The sequence below is a fragment of the Hemiscyllium ocellatum genome, chromosome 15, assembly GCF_020745735.1.
Source record: "Hemiscyllium ocellatum isolate sHemOce1 chromosome 15, sHemOce1.pat.X.cur, whole genome shotgun sequence".
NCBI lineage: Eukaryota > Metazoa > Chordata > Chondrichthyes > Orectolobiformes > Hemiscylliidae > Hemiscyllium > Hemiscyllium ocellatum.
Window position 1 is genome coordinate 47,838,479 of NC_083415.1, and position 21,704 is coordinate 47,860,182.

General features: G+C 41.0%; 1 protein-coding gene and 1 long non-coding RNA gene across 2 annotated transcripts; one reads left to right on the forward strand and one right to left on the reverse strand.

Annotated features, from left to right (window-relative positions):
- Window positions 1-7,888: 7,888 nt before the first annotated feature.
- Window positions 7,889-9,568, reverse strand: blcap (bladder cancer associated protein). Its single transcript, XM_060836101.1, has one exon. It carries the CDS (start codon window positions 9,252-9,254, stop codon window positions 8,991-8,993), a length of 264 nt encoding a protein of 87 aa, XP_060692084.1. The 5' UTR covers window positions 9,255-9,568; the 3' UTR covers window positions 7,889-8,990.
- A 153-nt stretch (window positions 9,569-9,721) lies between these two features.
- On the forward strand, window positions 9,722-21,382 carry LOC132822774 (uncharacterized). Its single transcript, XR_009645472.1, has 2 exons — window positions 9,722-9,916; window positions 20,216-21,382. It is a non-coding gene; the product is annotated as an uncharacterized LOC132822774 (long non-coding RNA).
- Window positions 21,383-21,704: the final 322 nt, after the last annotated feature.

Here is a 21,704-nt window from a genome sequence, read left to right on the forward strand (position 1 = left end):
GTGCATGTTCATAGCTCCTTGAAAGTGGAGTTGCAGGTAGATAGGATAGTGAAGGTGGCGTTTGGTATGCTTTCCTTTATTGGTCAGAGTATTGAGTACAGGAGTTGGGAGGTCATGTTGCGGCTGTACAGAACATTGGTTAGGTCACTGTTGGAATATTGCGTGCAATTCTGGTCTCCTTCGTATCGGAAAGATGTTGCCAAACTTGAAAGGGTTCAGAAAAAATTTACAAGGATGTTGCCAGGGTTGGAGATTTTAGCTATAGGGAGAGGCTGAATAGGCTGGGGCTGTTTTCCCTGGAGCATTGGAGGTGGAGGTGTGACCTTATAGAGGTTTACAAATAGGCAAAGTCTTTTCCCTGGGGTCAGGGTGTCAGAACTAGAGGGCATAGGTTTAGGATGAGAGGGGAAAGATATAAAAGAGACCTACGGGGCAATGTTTTCACACAATGGGTGGTGTGTGTATGGAATGACCTGCCAGAGGAAGTGGTGAAGGCTGGTACAATTGCAACATTTAAGAGGCATTCGGATGGGTACATGAATAGGAAGGGTTTGGAGGGATATGGGCCGGGTGCTGGCGGGTGGGACTAGATTGGGTTGGGATATCTGATGGGCATGGATGGGTTGGACGGAAGGGTCTGTTTCCATGTTGTACATCTCTATGACTAAACAGATGCAGCAGGTAACCTGCAAGGCTAATGGAATGTTGACTCATGTTTCAAGGGGGTTGGAGTAGAAGAATAGGAAAATCTTACAACTATACATGGTGCTTGTGATACCACATCTGAAGTACTATGTGCAGTTTTGATCCCTTTAAAAGAAAAGATGTCACTTCATTGGTGGCAGCTCAGGCAAGGTTCACTAGGATGGATGATCCATGGTTTGAAGTGATTGTCTTATGAGCAAAGGCCAAACAGGGTGTGACACTACTCACTGGAGTCTAGAAGAACAATAATGATCTCATTGAAACAGATAGGATTCTTAAAGGGCTTGACAAGGTGAATGATGAAAGGATGTTTCCTCTCAAGGTAGAGTCTAGCACAAGAGGGCATAATCTCAGAATAAAAGAGTGCCAATTTAAGACTGAGATAATGAGAAACATCATATTCCAGATGGTCCAGTGCCTTTGTAATTCCTTGCCATGTGGGGACAGAGTCCTTGTGTATATTTAAGTCAGAGATAGATCAATCTTAGATCAGTATGGGAATAATGCAGAAAACATGGATATGAGGAATGTCAGATCAGCCATTACACTATTGAAGGAGAGTGCAGGCTTGAGGGATCAAATAGTCTTCTCCTGTTGCTACTGTCTTATGGAATCTTATAATACTTAAAGGAGTGGGTGAAAATAGGATTACACACCAGCCTATGTTGTACTCATTGTAATAAGGAACCATAAACATTATATTGAAATATTTCATCAAGGAAAGTGACATGACAGGGTTTAAATAATTTTTTTTAAACTGCAAAGAACGAGGTTTAAAAATCTAATGCATATTGCACATGAAAGTATTTATTCCTACCTTTTTAGTGTGGGAAACAAATAACAAAAAACAAAAGGTACTGCTTAAATGTATTTTGACGTTGAGGTATTTGTCCAGTTCTGCTGAAAAATTACTCTGCCTTAACAGTACAATATCAGCAATACAGCAACATTAGTCTATGTTAGTTTTAGTTTTTGATGTGACTGAACAAAATAAGCGAAGAATTTTAGTGCGGTTGCACTGAATATACTCCAGAGAATGGAAAGTGATTTCATCTGACCGATATGGAAATGTGATTTAGAATCAAAAACAATGATTTGTTGCTTCAACATCTTTAGAATCCGGTTGGGGGGAGATGGGGGCTCGCATGGCGAACAGAGAAAAGGAGGCACTAAACATTATTCTTATATTGCAGCAATCAACAAGAAGAAAACCTCGGTCCCCTATGGTTGATCTGTGTTAAATTCAATAACTTTCTGCATGTCCTTGAAGCAATAGCTACACGACTTATAACCATATAAGTTTACAAAAATTCTTGATTGATAGAAAGAAACACACTTGGATTATGTAAGCCATTCATGAGGTCAAGACATCACAAATACTTTACAGTCAATGAAGTACTTTTGTGGTCACACCAAGATCAAAACTTGGAACAAATTTGCATCAAGGTTCCACACGCAGCAATGAAATAAAGCGGTAAGATAATCTGTTTTGGTTATGTTAGTTTGGTTATGAATATTTTTTGAGACTATTTATGAATAATGCCATAAAGTCTTTAATATCTGGAACAGGCAAACTATACAGTGGTTTAATATCTCTCATCCAAAATAAAGCTGCATTCCAGCAGTGCTATATTGAAACATCAGCTTGGATTACATTCTCAAGTTTCTGTAACGCAAACCTGCAACCATCTGACTTGGATGGAGTGCCCTATTATTAGGCTAATGTGGATCAAAAGAAGATTGGAGAATACAGAAGCAGCTGGAATGATAAGAATCCAGATTTCTTGGAGCACTGCTGGGCTGATAAGAAAAACTGACAGCGTGAGAGGAGGTAATGACGAGATTTGAATTCAAGGATGTAAATTTTTGATGACAGGCATTGCTTCAACAGGAGACAATGTAGAGCAGCAAAAATTAGGGGAATGGATGAGGACACAAAAACAGTTTTTATGAAATGAAGTTTATGTAAAGGTTGGGTATGGGAAGGCAACGAGAAAGACATCAGAACAATCTGGACTAGACGTGACAAAGTTGTTGGCAAGAGACCAGCTGAGATAGGGGAGGAAACTGAATGTTAGACATAGATCATTTTTGGAAAGAAGGGAAACTGGAGGCTTGCCTGATTGCTGTAGTGATAATTGTGTCTGTATTTTTTTCTGCCAATTCTTGCCCTTCTGAAGGCACCTACTGCTTTCAGAACACCAGGCAACCACCACCCAGTGACTATACATGATATGAAGCTAGAAAGTGGCCACTGGAAAGCTAGTCAGTAATGTATCAGCAAAACATTAACTTCTGCCTTCAAAAAGGTGATTGTAAATTGATAGACCCAGAAAAAGCATTAGTAACCATAGTACAAGACACTAGCTAATATCTAAAGCGGAAAGAAGCAAAGTAGGTTAGGAAGTATCGGGTGGATGACAAAGCTCGAAAATGGTGTTGAGAACTATTGTTTTCTTTGACTCAGTACCACTGCAACCACTTCTGCAAAGCTGGAATTTCCTCATCTATATGGTTCAGCTGACATTGCAGAACTGACATCTTCATTTCAGGCACTGGTCAAATTACATTCAGAGTTTCAATTCCAAAAATAACCCTCTGCACTCTGCATCAATTTAATATCATTTCCACAAGATGTACATTAATGCCAAATGGAAGGTAAAACTTCAAGGCTATGGTGTTATGCAAAGCAACAACATAAAAACTAGATGGATTTGGATTGGTTTCAAGCCTGCCTGCTTGTACACTCTGTCAAGAGGGTTCAATGCAATGTGACCAAAATGCTTTCAGACATCCATATTTGCGTTTACAATGCTATCTTCCCTTTTGTACATTCCACGTCATACTAAAAAGATCAAGGTGCACATCAAGCAGATATGGAGAAAAACACATTTCAGATAAGGAAAGGTCATCAGTCTCAACAATTTTAAAAAAATCTCAATAAAGGAGATTGAAAGACAGTAGCAGCAAGTCCATAAATGGATCAGAAACCACAAACTGTGAATCCAAAAAAATGGTCAACACACATCTCCTGAAGTAGATGCATTATCGCTTGGAACAAAAATAAAATCCACGAGTTAAGACAACACCCTCTTTGATACTTACAAACTGTACTGTTGACTGATACAGCAGGACTGAAAATGTGTTGCTGGAAAAGCGCAGCAGGTCAGGCAGCATCCAAGGAGCAGGAGTGTCGACGTTTTGGGCATGAGCCCTTCTTCAGGAAAATCCTGAAGAAGGGCTCATGCCCGAAATGTCGACACTCCTGCTTCTTGAATGCTGCCTGACCTGCTGCGCTTTTCCAGCAACACATTTTCAGCTCTGATCTCCAGCATCTGCAGTCCTCACTTTCTCCTGATACAGCAGGAAACAGGTAACAGCAAGTTTATTATTGTGGCAAAACTCACCCTTCCCCTCTGCCAAAAGAATATGACCCAAGCATGTTTACTGTTTAAAACCTGTAACTTTCTATTAGGCAAACAACTACTTCCTTTACGTAGTTGAACCTTAATTTCATTAAACAGACAAATGCTCCAAAAACAAGGAAGATGACACAGGTTGAACATATATTCCTCCCCCAACCCCTCCCCATACAATTATTTAGTTTGTTGAAGATAAAAATTCAGCAAGTGTTCTCTACTTGTCCTTTGATTGAATATGAATAAGTAAAGAGAGAACGTGAAAGTTCTATAAATTTGATTTTTTGTGTTTACAACTTTGTTGAAAAAAACCATATCATCTGAGAAGTGGAACAGCTGTCATACACTCCCAGAGTCAAACATAACATCACTTGATATATTTTTGGCTGTGTGGAGTTATTAACACCGGTACGAGATTGCTCAACAGTTTCCCTGAGGTATATTCACTGTAATGAGAACTGAAATGTAACAACTACAAAATAATATTGTATTTGATCAGCATATCTTTACCTCACTCCCTAACTTGCAATTTTAAATAGAAGTATTTATATTAGCTTGGTTTGTGTTCCTAAATACTTGGAAACAAAGATGACATATGACTTTTATAAATGTTTCCCCTGAACACAACAGACCTCTGGTGTCAAATTTTTTTTCTGTATACTTCGCATCTTAGTATTTAAAACACTAACGAAATAATATTATTTTAACCCTTAAACAGGGTCATCCTGATAAATTACTGGCCACAACTAGTTGTTTTCTTTCCTTTGATACAGTGAGCAGATGAACGTGGTCCAAACAAAATCATCAGCCAAAATAAGTGTCATTTGAACTGTCTCAATAAAGCAGAGGACTTTACTGGACAGTCAGATGGAACTCAACAACAAATTCAATTTTAGTTTAAGCACATGCAATGTCTCCTCACACTGGTGTTACACTTTACATAGTAACGTGCGGGTACCACTTATACCTCATTTTTCAGAGCAGGTAGGAAGACAGCTGATTCTTACACTAAGTTAGGTGTGAAGGGATGACATGGATTCAAGGATGGTCCCTCAAGCACTGCCAATGGAGGATGCTGCAGCTGTTTTGAAGTTGGCTCAGAAAGACAGCTTTGCATTTCACAACCTCAGGACAGTCCAAATCCCTTGCAGACGAATATGCTTGAAATGTAGTCAATATTATAAATATAAGAGAAACCTATCAGGTCAGTTTGCAGATATTAAGATCTCACAAAGTTTACTGTGATAACAAACAGATAATGCCTTGGTGATGCTGGTTATGGGACTCCAAGAAGAATTCCCCTTTTCTTCTTCAAACAGAAAATTGAGTAACGTTTAAAGACAGGACAGTGGCTTTACATTTCATATAAAACCTCAAAATGCAGCTCCACCTCAGCATTGAGGAGCCAGCCTAAACTATATACTCAAATGTCTGGTAGGAGATTGTAAACTATAGCCTTAAATACAGGACTGTTAGCATTGAGCCACAAAATAACCAGAAGCTTTACTTGGAAGCAGAAAAGGAAATGAAAATTTATATGGTCTCTTTTTGAGCTCCCGCAGCAGTTTCTAAGCTGGCTAAGTTGTTCACACAGGTACAACCATGCAGAGCTCATACTGAAACTCAACATATTTCTAAGTAACAAATACAGAAGTTGCTGCAAAAGCTCAGCAGATCCAGCAGCATCTGTGAAGAGAAATCAGAGTTAACCTTTTGGGTCCAGTGACTTTTCCTCAGAACAGTTCTTTGTTTTTAACATTTCTAAGTAAATTTAACTTTTGGGGACTTTCCAACAGACAACAGACCTAGATTGACATTTTTAAGAGGAATCTAAAATTTATTTTTGTCAAACATTCAGGAACCAACGGAATCCATAATGGTCAATATGACTGTCACACTTCTGGACTAATTCAGATGAATTATGCTTAGAAAATAAAACAGATTTGATTTGATAATTTCATAAGTAAATTGAGAGCATTTATAAGAAGCAACATGACTGAATTTTGTTTTACATGGCAGGGGATGGGCAAACTGGGCTGAACAGCTATAATGTGGAGACATGCCAAACTAGCTGTATTTATCTTTTCATGGACTAGCAGTTTAAAAAATTATTGACTGAAGATGAAAGTTACTTTCTTGGTCAAATTTAATGAATTTCTTCAAGTGCTTCACCACCTGAGAGACAAATAATATCATAAAAAGGATCCAATTGAGTTTTCACATTGCACATCTGAAGGAAAAAAAAAGTTGATTTCACCCAGAAGTGTAGCCTTCCTTATTCAAATCATTAGAAGGCTTGCAGTTATGTCAAGCTTTTCATATTAAAAATGCATCTCAAGTTGATTTAAGTCAATGTAATACTTGAGATGTAGTCACTTTTCTAGAAAACACTGCATTCCAGCTGCACAAAATGACCTCTCTCAGTAATCGATGTGATAGAAATCAGGGAATCCAACTTTATAATGACACTGGAAGATAAATATTGTTAGGAACACAGAGGATAACTTTGCTAATCTTTTATGAAACAGTGCTATGGGAGCTATTTAGCTGTGTGGGCAGGTGGAGCTATTGGTACGACATTCATCCAAATTCAAAAAAGGAGCAAAACAATCAATCTTGAGAGCGGCTCTGCCATTCACTAAGATAAATATCGATCTAATAAAAGTTTCATTTGAAGGATAGCACCTCCCACAGCAAACTATTTCCTCAGTACTGCACTCAGTTTTTATGCTCAAGCCGTAAAATGGAAGTTGAATCCATTACCTTGCATTTCAGAGGAAAGCATGTGCCCACATTACGGCTATCACTAGGTATTAAAGGTCAACATTAAAAGTTTTGATGTTTGTCAAAAAGTCCAAAATTACTCCGATCCATAAGCTCTGTACTAGTTTATTAACTGAGTTACCCTACCTCAGATGGGAAAAATTACGTAGCAACAATGTTCGAACTAATTCACTTAAAAAGTCTTAACTTAGGGCAGCATAGTGGCTCAGTGATTAGCATTGCTGCCTCTCAGTCAGGGATCTGGGCTCGATTCCAGCCTCGAGTGACTGCCTGTATCGAGGTTGCATATTTTCCCAGCATCTGCGTGGGTTTCCTCCAGGTGCTTAGGTTTCCTCCCACAATCCAAAGATGCGCTGGTTAGGTAAATTGGCCATGCTAAATTGTTAGGTGCATTAGTTAGGGGTAAATATAGGATGAGGAATGGGTCTGGGTGGGTTACTCTTCAGAGGGTTGGCGTGGGCCGAAGAGCCCGTTTCCATACATTAGGGAATCAAATCTAACCTAATCTTGGTTACGCAATCACACCTTGCATGCTCAGAGGGAATGTATGTTTATGTAAACATTAAATAAAGACACTGTTCAGATGGCTCTTGTGGTGAGATTAGATTGTCAACTTTCATTGTTTATTGTAACAGGAATAAAGAGTAATGACTTTCAGACAGAGGAATGAAAGAGGAAAATCGATGAAAGTGACACACTACATCTCATCAGGCTGCCTTCTCCTGGAACAAAAATGTAATCTAACTTCGAAACTCAAGTTAAGCAAACTGCCTAAGTACAGAAATTTTAAAAATACATCGGAATCGGCAAAAATGTGCTTGCTGACCAGAAGGTGACGTGATTACTGGGCTTAATTATCAGAAATTAGACGAGTTTATGAACAAACCTGAGGCTAGGTGAACCTGAAACAAACTGATTATAGCACATACCATACACTAAGAACACCTCAGACTTAGAAATCAGAAAAGAAACAGTTCAAATAATGCTGTAAACCCGTTTTATTCTCTGAAGCTCACTTTAAAAACATTTGGTGCTATAGACTGCATCATGCAACACGCTTGCACATCACAGACGCAGATGGAAGTGCACTAGTGGGTTCAAACATGATCTAAAGAGTGAAGTGGAAATATCACAACTGAACAAAATTATCCTGTAATTTCTTTTACTCTACAATCATGAAAGAAAATATGGGCTTTGTGCTAGCACAAAGACAGACAATCAAAGTTTGACACCTGTATTACTAACAGTATTTGTAAAATTTTCAATACTTATGACTGGCATAAAATCTCAAACCCACTGTGCAAAAATAAACTAAATGATATGTAAACTGTGAAACATTTGCATATTTAATCACAACCTACACCAAAATCCCTGCATTTTTAAACACAAACTCGATACTATTTAAGCTAACAATTGTGCAAAAATAGCATCCTTCTCATCGAAAGACTAAGAAACAAATGAACGCCCAATAAAATACATAGGTATGACGCCCTAAATTAACCACAAACACTAAGACCTCCAATAAATGAAGTCATACACATTATTAGCCATAAGGTGTTTTCTAAGTCATCCTTAAGAACTTGAAAAGACAGGTGATAAACAGTAGGTCTTACAGAGGTTCATTATGTAGTAAAGTTTGAAAGCCAATACCAAATCTTTCCGCTATTCAGGCAATTGCAAAAGGCCACTTCTTCTGAGGGCTAGGAAAAAAATAAACAAAGTGGAAATACTGAACTTAGTTCCTGTAATCATACACAGCGCAGGCTCCAAATACAAATCCATGCAGCACTCCTACTTCACATCCGCGAGCACTTTATCCTTTTGCAATGGAAGGTGCCGTCTGCAGATGAAACCTCACTTCCACCAACGGTCTGGGTGCAAAAGGATGCACTGGGATACAGAAGGAAAACGGGAAGAAACCCTTCCATTAAAGAAAAAAACGTAGTCGCATCCGCTTGACGGGAGGAAGGTCAAAGAGACGAAAGGGGCTGACAAATAAATTGAAGGGTGAATGAGAGACCATCGGAGGCTGAGTTGGCGGAGGTTGTCCGGGTGGAAGGCGGCGGCGGCAGCAGATTGGCACTAGGTGCCCACAATGTTGGGGTCGTGAGCGGAGTCCGGCAGCGGTGCTCCGCCGCAGTGGTAGAGGAAGCAGTTGCCCCAGCAGCTGTAGCAGATGAGAAAGAGGGCGGCCAGGAAGACCAGCGCGCAGATGGTGCAGGGTTTCCTCTCCAGCAGGAAGCTCAGCAGGTAGAAGCCCATGAACATGGAGTGGTTGAACCACAGGGCCGGGTTCAGGGGTTTGGGGATGAGCAGGACGGGCAGCAGCCACTGCAGACAGTACATGGCGGATGTGGGAGGCGGTGGGCAAAGCGGGTTCACACCCACCCGGGCGGGGGGGGGAAGAGGGCAGCTCAGGTCAGGCCAGGCCGGGAGCGGGCAGCAAATCCCGCAGCCACGCTCCTTGCAGGCTCCGAGGCCGCGCCGAGTCTCCACGGACACTGCAAGCTGCCCTCGCGCTCTGTGTCTGAGGCGGCTCTCCCTCTCGAAGGTGGCTGTCTCCCAGTGAGTCCACGCTCTCGGTGAGTCTCAAGGCCGCTGTCTCTCACCGTCTCTCTCTGTCCCAGACGCTCCGGCCCCCTACTGCGCAGCCGCGTGTACACGGCAGGACCGGAGATAGGAGGCGAGTCAGCTCGCCCGCTGTCTCGCGATAGCTCTGACGTTTCGCCTCCGAGTTCTGTTTTTTGAAATTTTCTTTTAAAAAATTCTCCCTGGTTGTTTCCTGTGTATATATTTTTTTCAAAGGAAAAAAGGGGTCACGTCATGCGGGCGTTTGGATTAATACCTACCGGCGCTCGTTGGTCGCCCCTGAAATTGGGGGCTTCGTGGCGGAAGAGTGACCATGGAAACGAGTGAGTGAGAGAGAGAGATATGAAAGGCAAAGGGGGAAGGATGGAGCGGTGGAAGGATTGCAGGGAATCTAAGGTGGAGGTGAATAGGATTTGAAGGTGAGTAAGCCCCTCATTCCCTGATGAAGGGCTCTTGCCCGAGACGTCGCTTCTCCTGCTCCTGGGATGCTGCCTGACCTGCTGAGCTTTTCCAGCACTCTCGGCTCTGAAGGTGGTGGTGTAGAGAGAGAGAGAGAGAGAGAAATGGACTGAGGAGTGGGAAAATGATTCAGGGAGAGGAAGTGCCGTTGATTCGTCGAGCGAACAGTTTCAGAGTGAATGGGGTTTCTCAAGGAATGAGAGACTGAGGGCAGGGGGTGGGGTAGTAAGGTGGCAAGGAAAGTGAGGATGGAGTCTAGGCAGGATGATGTGAAAGCTGATGGGTTCACCAGTAAATGGCAAAGAGGACAATCAACCTCCACAAAGACGAAACGAAGTCTGAGTAAATTAAAATCAACAATAAACAACAACAACAAAACAGAAGCCGTGATCACACCCTCCATTAAGTCACCTCTTCATCTTCTAAATTCCAGTGGATCTGAGTCCACGTGAATAACACTGCACTTGTTCACTGAAGACTGGTAATTGTAGGTACAGGTGTTACTTAATAAGGCAGCTGGCATGTTAATCTTTATTGCTTAAAAGATTTGTGTACAGGAGTAGTGAAGTCTCATTTTAGTCATATACAATCTTGGTTAGGCCATGTCTAGATTGCAGTTTTGGTCTTTTTTAGTTTTGTAAGGATATTATTGCCATAGGCGGTGTGCAAAAATAGTCAAATCAGGTTTGTTCCTGGGATGGCAGGACTGACCTATGAAGTGGGAATATATTCTCTAGAGGTCATAGAGATATTCAGCTCTCAGACCCTTCGCTCCAACTTGTCCATACGGACCCAATCTAGTCCCACCTGCCAGCGCCTGGCCCATATCCCTCCAAACCCTTCCTATTAATTTACCCATTCAGATGTCTTTTAAATGTTACAGTCATACTAGTCTCCACCACTTTCTCTGGCAGCTCACTCCATACACGTACCACCTTCTGTGTGAAAAGTTGCTCCTTAGGTTGGTTTTATATCTTTTTCCTCGCAATCTAAACCTATGCTCTCTGGTTCTGGACTACCCCACCCCAGGGAAGAGACTTTGTCTATGTATCCTATGCATGCTCCTCATGATTTTATAAACTTCTATAAAGTCACCACTCAGCCTCCTACGCTTCAGGGACAACAACCCCTGTCTATTCAACCTCTCCCTATAGTTCAAATCCTTCAACCCTGGCAACATCCTTATCAATCGTTTCTGAACCCTTCCAAGTGTCACAACATCCTTCCGATAGGAAGGAGACCAGAATTGCATGCAATGTCCTGGACAGCAGCAACATGACCTCCCAACTCCTGTACTCAATACTCTGGCCAATAAAGGAAATCATACCAAACACTGCCTTCATTGTCTTATCTACCTGCAACTCCACTTTCAAGTAGCAATGAACCTGCACTCCAAGGTCTCTGTTCAGCAACACTCCTCTGGACCTTACCATTAAGTGTATAAGTCCTGCTAAGATTTGCTTTCCCAAAATGCAGCACCTCGCATTTATCTGAATTAAACCCCATCTGCCAGTTCTCAGCCCATTGGCCAATCTGATCAAGTTCCTGTAATCTGAGGTAACCTTCTTTGCTGTCCACTACACCTCCAATTTTGGTGTCATCTGCAAACTTACTAACTATATACCTCTTACATTCACATCCAAATCATTTATATAAGTGACGAAAAGTAGTGGACTCAGCACCGATCCTTGTGGCACTCCACTGGTCACAGGTCTTCAGTCTGAAAAACAACCCTCCACCACCACCCTCGAAGAGGAGATTTCATTGAATACTTAAAGGAATAGACAAGTAAGATGTTTCCCCAGTTGAATCAAGAACCAGTGACACAATTTCAAAATATGGAAGCCAGTTGCAATGAGATGAAAAATGGTTTTAACCAGAGTCTCAGTCATTGAGTGTGTCTAAAGTTGATATTGATAGTTGATATTGAAGGCATTAAAGTAGTTAATTGTCCATGATTGTATTGAGTGGCAAAACAGGCTTGAGAGGCTGAATAGCTTACTTCTGTTTCTACGTCACTAAAATGCACTTGACAGTCATGAGCTCAATGCTCTAGTGCAGTTAGGTAAGCAATAATCGAGCATCGTCCACTGAAATAAGTCTGCAGAGGCCAGTATCCCACCATCCTTTATTTACACGTGAATAGTCCTTGACACTGATCCAGCTCCTCAGAGCCAACTCTCAGATTGAACAGGATCTTTGACATTCCTGTTCCTATCTGTCAGCCAGGGATATCTGATTAAAGCCCCATATTCTACTATGTCCACTTGGCTGACCTCGTCACAATCACTACATCCCTCGTGCTCTATGTCCAAGGACATAGATCAGTTCTTTTCGTTGTTCCTCCTGGGGCGTTTTAGTATAAGTCAGGTTCCTCCAACTCTGCCTTAGATACAGGCGGCATGTAAAGCATAGTAACTCATATTATGTCTTGGAAGAAATTCATTCTGATTCAGACAGCAAAGACGTCGAGACAGTGACATTCACTGTCTCCATCTCAGATTCTGAGGTACCTTCAGTGCTTGACTGAGATGGATAAGCCACAGGTCTTTGAGGATCTGGGCACATTTTGATCCTGCCCTTTTTGCTATTTTGCAGCTGTCATATGGACAGCATGCTTGTTCACTACCGAACGGCCCAAATGGCCTCATTCTTCAAAGACCGCAATTTCCCCTCCGACATGGTCGACGATGCTCTACACCACATCTCCTCCCCTTCCTGCCCCTCAACCCTTGAACCACGCCCCTCCAATCACCACCAGGACAGAACCCCACTGGTCCTCACTTTCCACCCCACCAACCTCCGGATGCATCGTATCATCCTCCATCATTTCTGCCACCTCCAAACAGACCCCACCACCAGGGATATATTTCCCTCCCCACCCCTATCAGTTCCGGAGAGACTACTCCCTCCACGACTCCCTCATCAGGTCCACACCCCCCACCAATCCAACCTCCACTCCCGGCACCTTCCCCTGCAACCGCAAGAAGTGCAAAACCTTCCCCCAATGACTATTGTAAACCCTGAATAGCAATAATGAACTTCAGGACTTGTCCAGTAGTGTAACTGGGCTATATATAATGATGGGCATTAAACTCCCCCATCCAGAATACTCTATACTTCTTTCAGTTGACATTTATCAATCAGGAGTACTAATCCATTGGTTCAGACAGAGTTGGTGGGGGGAGTGGGTGTTGGCAATCAGTACAATGTTTCATTGGTGTAATGAACCCTCAAGACATCATTTCTGATGCTTAGGTAATGCTACATGGTTTTCCCTTCTTTAGTCTTTGTAATGATTTGATACAACTTGCTAGGCCATTTCAAGAGCAACTAAGAATCAACCCCCCCCACATTGTTATGGGTCTGGAGTCTAGACCAGACCAGTTAAGGATCGTGGATTTCCTTCCCGAAAGGGCATCAGTGAACCAGGTGAATTCTACGTCAATAAACAATGTTACATAGCCATCATTAGTTTTTATTTGCAGATTTTATTGAATTCAAATTTCACCATCACCAGTAGCCTGGCTTTATGGATTATGAAATCAGTGATATTACCAGTTTATCTTGAATTGAATTGAATTAGTCTTTTATTGTCATGTGCAGTGAAAGGAATGCAGTGAAATGTTTGTAATATCATTGCTTTGGCGCCATCTTAGACCACAAGATAGAGGAGTGGAAGTAAGGCCATTCGGCCCATCAAGTCCACTCCACCATTCAATCATGACTGATGGGCATCTTAGGTAAAGGGTACCCAGGTACAGAATACTTAAGTATGTGTTACAGACTTGAAAGGATCATAAATAAAAGTTCAGCATAAGAATAAAGAAGTTATCTTTTTTTTAAAAAGTACTCAAATTTTAGTCTTTTTACCAAGTGTGTGCCACTACCGGACCCTTCAGACCATCAGGGCCAAGTCTCTAGACCACACTGGGCTTCAAACCTCGAGGCCTCACTTCCAGTCCCCAAGGGCCTCACTCCACTCTGGGACTCACCAGCTTGGCCTGGGATCACCTAGAGACTGCCTCTGGGACTTGCAGCCTCCACACTGTCCTGGCCTGGGACTCATCTCCAGGACTGTCTCTTGGACTGGTTGCCCTCACGCTGACCTTCACCTGGGACTCGCCTCTGGGATTCGCCAGCAATGACCTTTGGTCTCCTCCATTTGCCTCTGCGTAAGTTTAATTTAAGAGTTTGAAAAAAAAGAGAGAAAAAAAAGGTGGAGTAGAGAAGCTCCAGCTGGAGCGTCTTACTTTCCCACCATCTTGGGTTGCACTCACCTAAGTAAAAGAGTGGAAGGCAGAGGAATTTTGTTATTTACTAACGCCAAGAAAATAATAAAGATACTGTACAAAATACTGAATTAAATCACTGGTCAAAAGTTTATCTAAAGATGATTGTGTCTGGTAGGAAAAGAAAGATAATACATATACTTTAAAAATCCTTAGAAATCTTTAGTTTTAAAAAAACAAATTCATTTGTAGCATGTGGGTGTCACTGACTTGCCAGCATTTCTTGACCGTGCCAAGTTTCCCTTGAGAAGATGGTTATGAGTTGCCTTCTTAAACTGCTGCAGTCTATATACTGTAGGTTGGCCCACAATGGAGGGGATTCCAGGATTTTGACCCAGCGACAGAAAAGGAACAGTGATATATTTCTAAGTCAGGATGGTGAGTGACTGGGAGGAGAGTTTGCAAGTGGTGGTGTTCTAGGAGAAAGTGAGGACTGCAGATGCTGGAGTACCAGAGTTGAAAAATGTGGTGCTGGAAAAATACAGCAGGCCAGGCAGCATCCGAGGAGCAGGAGAATTGACGTTTCAGGCATAAGCCCTTCTTCAGGTGGTGGTGTTCCCATATATCTGCAACCTTTGTCATTCTAGATGGAAGTGGTTGTGGGTTTGAATGGTGCAGTCTAAGGATCTTTGAATTTCTGCAATGCAACTTGTGGATAGTAAACACTGCTGCTACTCAGCATTGGTGGTGGAGGGAGTGGATGCTTGTGGATGTGGTGCCAATCAAAGAAATTGCTATGTCCTCAATGGTGTCAAGATTCTTGAGTGTTATTGGAGCTGGACCCATGCAGACAAGTTAGGAGTATTCCATCACATTCCTGACTTGGGTCTTGTAGATGGCAGACAGGCTTTGGGAATCCAGGAGGTGAGTTACTTGCCGCAAAATTCCTAGCCTCTGACCTGCTCTTATAACCACTGTGTTTATGTGGTGAGTCTAGTTGAGTATCTGGTCAATGGTAACTGTAAGGATGTTGAAAGTTGAGGATTCAGTGATGGTAACACAATTGAATATCAAGGGCAGTGGATAGATTCGTCTCTTATTTGTGATGGTCATAGACTGGCATTTGTGTGGTGCAAGTGCTACTTTCTACTTGTCAGCTGAAGCCTGGTTAGTGTCTAGATCCTGTTGCATTTGTACATGGGCTGCTTTATTTGAGGAGTCATGAATGGTGCTCAACATTGTGCAGTCATCACAACATTCTCATTTCTGACTTTATGGAGGGGAGGTTATTGAAGCAGCTGAAGATGGTTAGGCTCGGACACTATCCTGAAGAACTCCTGCAGAGACGTCCTGGAACTGACACAATTGACTTCCAACAACAACCATCTTCCTACATGCCAAGTAAGATTCTAACCAGCAGAGGGTTTGCCCTGATACCTATTGATTCCAGTTTTGTTAGGGTTCCTTGATGCTAGACATTGTTGAATGTGGTCTTGATATCAAGGGTTGTCATTCTCACCTCACCTCTGGAATTCAGCTCTTTTGTTCTCATTTGAACCAAGGCTGTAATAAGGTCAGGAGCTGAGTGGCCCTGGCAGAACTCAAACTGGGTGTCAAGTTATTGCTGAGCAGATGTGCTTGAAACCACCTCCGTCACTTTACTAATAATCCAAAGTATACTGATGGAGTGGCATTTGGCTCATTTTTAATTTTAATTTCAGTGTACAGGACACATTTGGGTAATTTTCCATTGTTGGGTAGATGCCAGTGTTGTCACTATGCTGAAATAGCTTGGCTAGGGGAGTGGCAAATTTTGGAGCACACATCATCAGTATTATGCCAGAACATTGTCAGGGCCCATAAACTTTACAGTATTCAGTGTCTCCAACTGTTGCTTAATATCATGTAGTGTGAAACAAACTGGCTGAAGACTGGTATCTGTGATGCTGGAGACCATGGAGGAGGCTGAAATGGATCATCCACTTGGCACTTGTGGCTGAAGATTGTTACAAATGTTTCAGCTTTATCTTTTGCACTGTTGTGTTGAACTCTTCAATCATTGTGGATGGGGATATTTGTGGAGCTTCCTCCTCCATTGAGTTGTTCAATTGTCCACTAACTTTGACTACTAGTTGTGGTAGAACTGCAAAACTTAAATCTGATCCATTGGTTGTGGGATTACTTATCTCTCTGTATACTTGCTGCTTATGCTGGTCGGCATGCAAGTAGGCCCATCTGGTAGCTTCACCAAGTTGATGCTGTATAATTAGGTGTGCCTGGTGCTGCTCCTGGCATGTCCTCCTGCACGTTCCACTCAAATTTAAACCTGAGACCATGGTTATTTTCTTGTTGTCTTGCAGTCTCAGCAGTAGTGAATATCGCAGAGAACTTTGACTACTTTGTTTCTCTAATCTTCAAATGGTGATTTCTATTAAGACGCTGAGAGAAACCTGGAAGAGAGAGAAATTCTTTATTTTTCTCTCCCTTTGCTCTGCCAGTGCAGCTTCTTGAAATATAGTTTGTTTATTATTCCTGTGTCTGACTTCATTATTTCTTCAGACTGAATAATATGTGAAACCTATTCATTAAGGTGTAAGTGAACAGGATGTACAGATCTGAGTTTTATCACCCTTTGATAATAAGAGTAATTCCAGAGCAGACTGGTTCCTCTTTATTGATTGTTTCAACCTGTGGTCAGCTGATTGTTGTGACCATTTTAAGTTAGCTTTTCGTTCCCTTTTTAAAAAAAAATTTTAGTTCATGAAGTTCCCAGGTATTGAAATCAGATGATGGAAATCAAAAAGTGATGGTACATATTTCACCACTATCAAAAACATCCATCTCGTAATTCATCAAAAATCATTTTCTGCCTATTTAGAATCGGCCAATCCTCAATGTAGCTTCAAGAGAGACCATCAGTCTACAGCCAGCTCATCACTGTCAATGCTGCCTGCGTCATTTTCCTCTGCACTGCTTTGCCATTGTCTATATTGGACAGTCGCTGATCCTCAGCCATCTTTGTTGCTGGGCTGATACTCCTTCACTACCATCTCTTCGCTGCCTGTGCTGAACCAGCCAATATCTGCATTTCTCTCACTGCTGGGCCCACCGCAATGCTGTTACAATGATGCACTTTCACCACCGCCAGCACTGGACCAAACCAACAATGAAGTCGCCTATCCCCACCTTGCTGACGTAGGCCCAGCGCAAAGCAACTCGAGGTCTGTGTCCTGTGTCTGTTCTCGCCAGCAATGGTGTTCAAGCTCAGGTCAAGGGAAGTAAGTAAAGAAAAAGAGAAGTGAAAAAAAAAGGTCAGAGTGGATGAACTTGGGCACAGGAGTCCCACTCTGCTGTCATCTTGGACTGGAACTTCATGGATTATGATTAATGGCTGAGATTCAATCTTGTTAACCTTGTTAAAAACTCTAGGGAGGCAATATTGATCACATTTTGATACCATTCTCTTGGCAACTTCTGAAAAAAAATCAATTAAATTAGTAAGACAAGATCTCCTGTGTCTGAAATGCAGGGTTTCCCTGAAATGCCATTTTCTGTCAACTTGGTATCATTGGTTAATTAATTAAGATTCTGTGAAATATCTTGCACCTTTGTTGTTAAAAAAGATCGAGATATGGATTTTGAAAAAAATAGACTGAAGACCGCAATAAATCTAATGATTCTAATGTAATTTGGTTATAATTTATGTTGGAAAAACAGCACAAGACATTTTTGTTTCCATTGAAAATCAAAATAATGACATGATCCATGTATTTTGAAATTCAGAACAGCTCTGGAAGGATTGGATTTGATGTATCTTTGATGCGAATAGACCATATCTGAGAACATTGGAGTATCTTGAATAACCACTTCAAATAGAATTCATTCTGAAATGTAAATGGAATATAGATATTTATTCTTACATGAAGGAGTACCAATTGTTGTAGTGCTGTAGAAATGCAAAATATCTCTGTTGATTTATCCTGCCACAGTTTAAAGCCATGCCATTTATTGTGCAGAAAAATATCTTAGTAGCAATAGCCTAAATGGCTAACACCTTACTGTTCTTCACTAACAGTCAAACAATTTTGATTTTGAGTATGCTGTCTGGGTAAATTTCTAAAAAGATTGTCCACATATCAGAAGCCTGTTTTTAGAAACATTAATCGGGTTTAATATCTGTGAAATTTTGAATGGTCTGTCTCAGAGGACTATGGAAACTCAGTCATTGAGTATTTTCAAGACAGGAATTAATAGATCTCTGGATACTAATGGCAATAATGGATTTTTCAAAATCCATATCACGCACCTTCACTGTTAAAAAATATCACAAGATATTTCACAGAAGCTTAATCAGTCAACAAATGAAAACGAGGATGGCACAGGAAAATGGCATGATCTAGAATGGCAGAACAGGTTCAAAAGGCTGAATGGCCTAATTGTGTTCCTATGTTGATGATATTGTCTGTCATGATTACAAAGATGTTCAGATATATGAGGAGAACATCAAGCAGAACTCTACTGTTTCGGATACTAATCAATAACTAAATCTAATCAATTTAAGAAAATTTCTCACAGAAAACCTTAACTCCACCTCAAGCAGAAACTGTAGCTGGTCTGTCCACCAACCATTAGATACACGACTCTTCTTTATCACTCTACGTTATGAAATGGAATCACGCATCTGATACTGCTGTATCATTTAGAAGTGAGACCATTTCTATTTGCTATGTCATTAGCAACATTGGCATCAATTAGTTGACAGATGTCCTGAAGTCTGCTGTTTAACAGGAATTGAAGCCACAATTAAAAGGTCCAGTTGCCCTGATCCAGAATTTCCTCTGGTTGTAGAATTTCCAATGCTTTCAAGAGTTTCACTTTGCGCAGTGAAAATTGGGAGCATTGTATAACATACAGCAAATCCAATATCACCCATTTAATGCTGCCACACACATTCAAATGACACCTGAAAGATCCAGAATCTCTGGGGCTTGGCTCAAATGCAGTGGAATATCAATTCTGGTTATCAGTCTATTAAGGCACAGGCACCATTCAAACTCCCAGTGATTTTGGTCACTTGTATAGGAGCTGGTGATCATGTTCTTGGTGTGGCAGGATGATATATAATGGCAGCAATTTCACAGTAGTAAACTGTGAACTGACCGTTCCAGTCAGTGAAGATTGAAATTGCAATTTTAAAAAAAATCAAATGTAAAGTTGTGGCTTTATATGTCATATCAGTTCATTAAATCCATGTCTCCCTGCGACACTATCAGAAGCTTGAAAGATTCAGCACCACTTCTAGCAGACAGTAAGAAGGAAAAAAGACAGGTCCTTACAGAATCCAATCTTGAAAGTATTTCAGGCACCCTCACAGGATTTTCAAGGCTAAAAAGCATATTGCATTGTTGTATAGCTTTTATAGTGTGGTAGTTACACATGAAAGGTCACTGGTTCAAGGTCAAGTGGAAAATTTAAACATGAAATTTAGCTACGTACCATCCATATCTCAGTTGGCAGTAGCAGTATAGCCTTTGAGTCATACTATTCTGGGTTCAAATTACACTTCAGCATGTATGCACAAAGACCCAGTTTGATAGTGCAGTACTGTCCACTATATTGGAGGTGCTCTCCTTAGATGAGAACTTAAACCAAACCGTCATATTCTTTTTCAAAAGATCCCACAGGTTGTTTGAAAGAGTAGAGGTCTTATCTCTAATATCCTGAGCAATATTTACCCCTAAATCAACAACATGAACAAACAGATTGACTGATCATTGTTGTTCAAGAGAGTTTGCTGTGCAGAAATTGACTGCCACCTTTCTTACAATACAACTATAACAACACTTAAAATGTGAGATGGTTGTAGGATGATCTGAGGTTGTGAAAAGTACTATATAAATGCAAGCCTCACTTTTGCTTTTCTTTCTTTTAAGAGTGAACACACTACTAAATGAAAACAAGTAAGTACAAGAATTTATTAAAATATATCTAATGTATTATCTTTTAAATTCTGATCTTTTATTTCAGATGCCAATTCATCAAAAGAAACAACACTGAGATGATACAATTTGATTTTACAAAATTGAGACATACCCCATTCTGCAGAAATATTTCTCAGCATGCCACAAGGTGGTGTGAAAGACAAACATACTATTTGCAAAAAGAGGAAATGGTTGCCCAGGTTTGATGATGTGTACAACTACTCAGAGGAAAGAAATTCTGAACAGTAATGCAAAATTGAGAGTTAAATTTCAGAAGCCACTGTACCACCGAGCTATGAGATGCTGGGTTAATTTTTTATGAGTCACCTGGTGTGGATTGCAGAATCCAGCCATAATATTGAGTCAACGACCTACGCACTGAAAGTTTGCAAGATTTACTCCTGTGTTTCTATGTTAGGCTTTGTGGGATTTTTTTTTGTAATAAGGGATTGAAGTGCTGAGAAAAAGATTTATTTTCTTTCCTGATTTTGAGCCCTTAAGGAGAAGTTCAGTGAGCATCTACTCAACGGAATACAAATCCAGTCCCTATAGTGGTAAAGCCCCATCACTTGACCCAGTTTCCATTCTAACAAGGCTCCACACTGGGAGTAGAGCTTTGCTGAGTTTCCCCTTTAATGTTAGAAATTCAAGACAAAGATTGATAGATATTTGGATTCTGAAGGAACCAAGGGATATGGCAATTGATCATGAATGTGAAATTGATGTCAAAGGTGAACCATGAATACACTGAAGAGGCAGTGAGATGAACACTTGAAGAAAGTATTCAAATTTCAAACAGGTGGGATTAGACTACTTATTCCTGATTTAGCAGAGGCTGTTTTTTTGTTCTAAGTCTGTTATGATAATGGTTTCTACCCTGAGGCTAGATATGTTTAACATGTGGAAAAGGTCCTAGTCATCTCAACAATTTACAGGTTGAGTGCATTATAACTGTTTTTCTTCCCAGATTTAGTAACATTACAAAGGTCTAATTGCAGACTTTTGTCAGCACAAATTAAAAGTGGATGCAAACTAATTTTATGGAAATGAAAGCTGTTATAACTCTGACAGGAGGAGGCTGCTGGTGATCAAACCCCACTACTCCATAAATTATATTGTAAATGTATTTTTGAATCTCCAGTATGGTAAATTTATCTAACTTTTGTACTGCTATCCAGAATAAATTAAATGTTCACTTGGCTTCTTTACTGAACTCAGAAATAACTCACTTATTTTAAGAATCAAGAAGTGTGGTGCTGGAAAAGCACAGCAGGTCAGGAGGCATCCGAGGAGCAGGCAAATCGTTGTTTCGGGCATAGGCCCTTCATCAGGAATTCCTGATGAAGGGCTTATGCCCGAAACATCGACTCTCCTGCTTCTTGGATGCTGCCTGACCTGCTGCGCTTTTCCAGCACCACACCTTTTGACACTGATCTCCAGCATCTGCGGTCCTCACTTCCTCCTCACTTACTTTAAGGAAGACCTATGCTTTAAAAAAGTGGCAAAACACTTAACAATCAAGCTATATTCAAAAC

Bases quoted from the DNA above. Each gene is read 5' to 3' on its own strand.
- blcap (XM_060836101.1), bottom strand. From the start codon at position 9,254: ATGTACTGTCTGCAGTGGCTGCTGCCCGTCCTGCTCATCCCCAAACCC.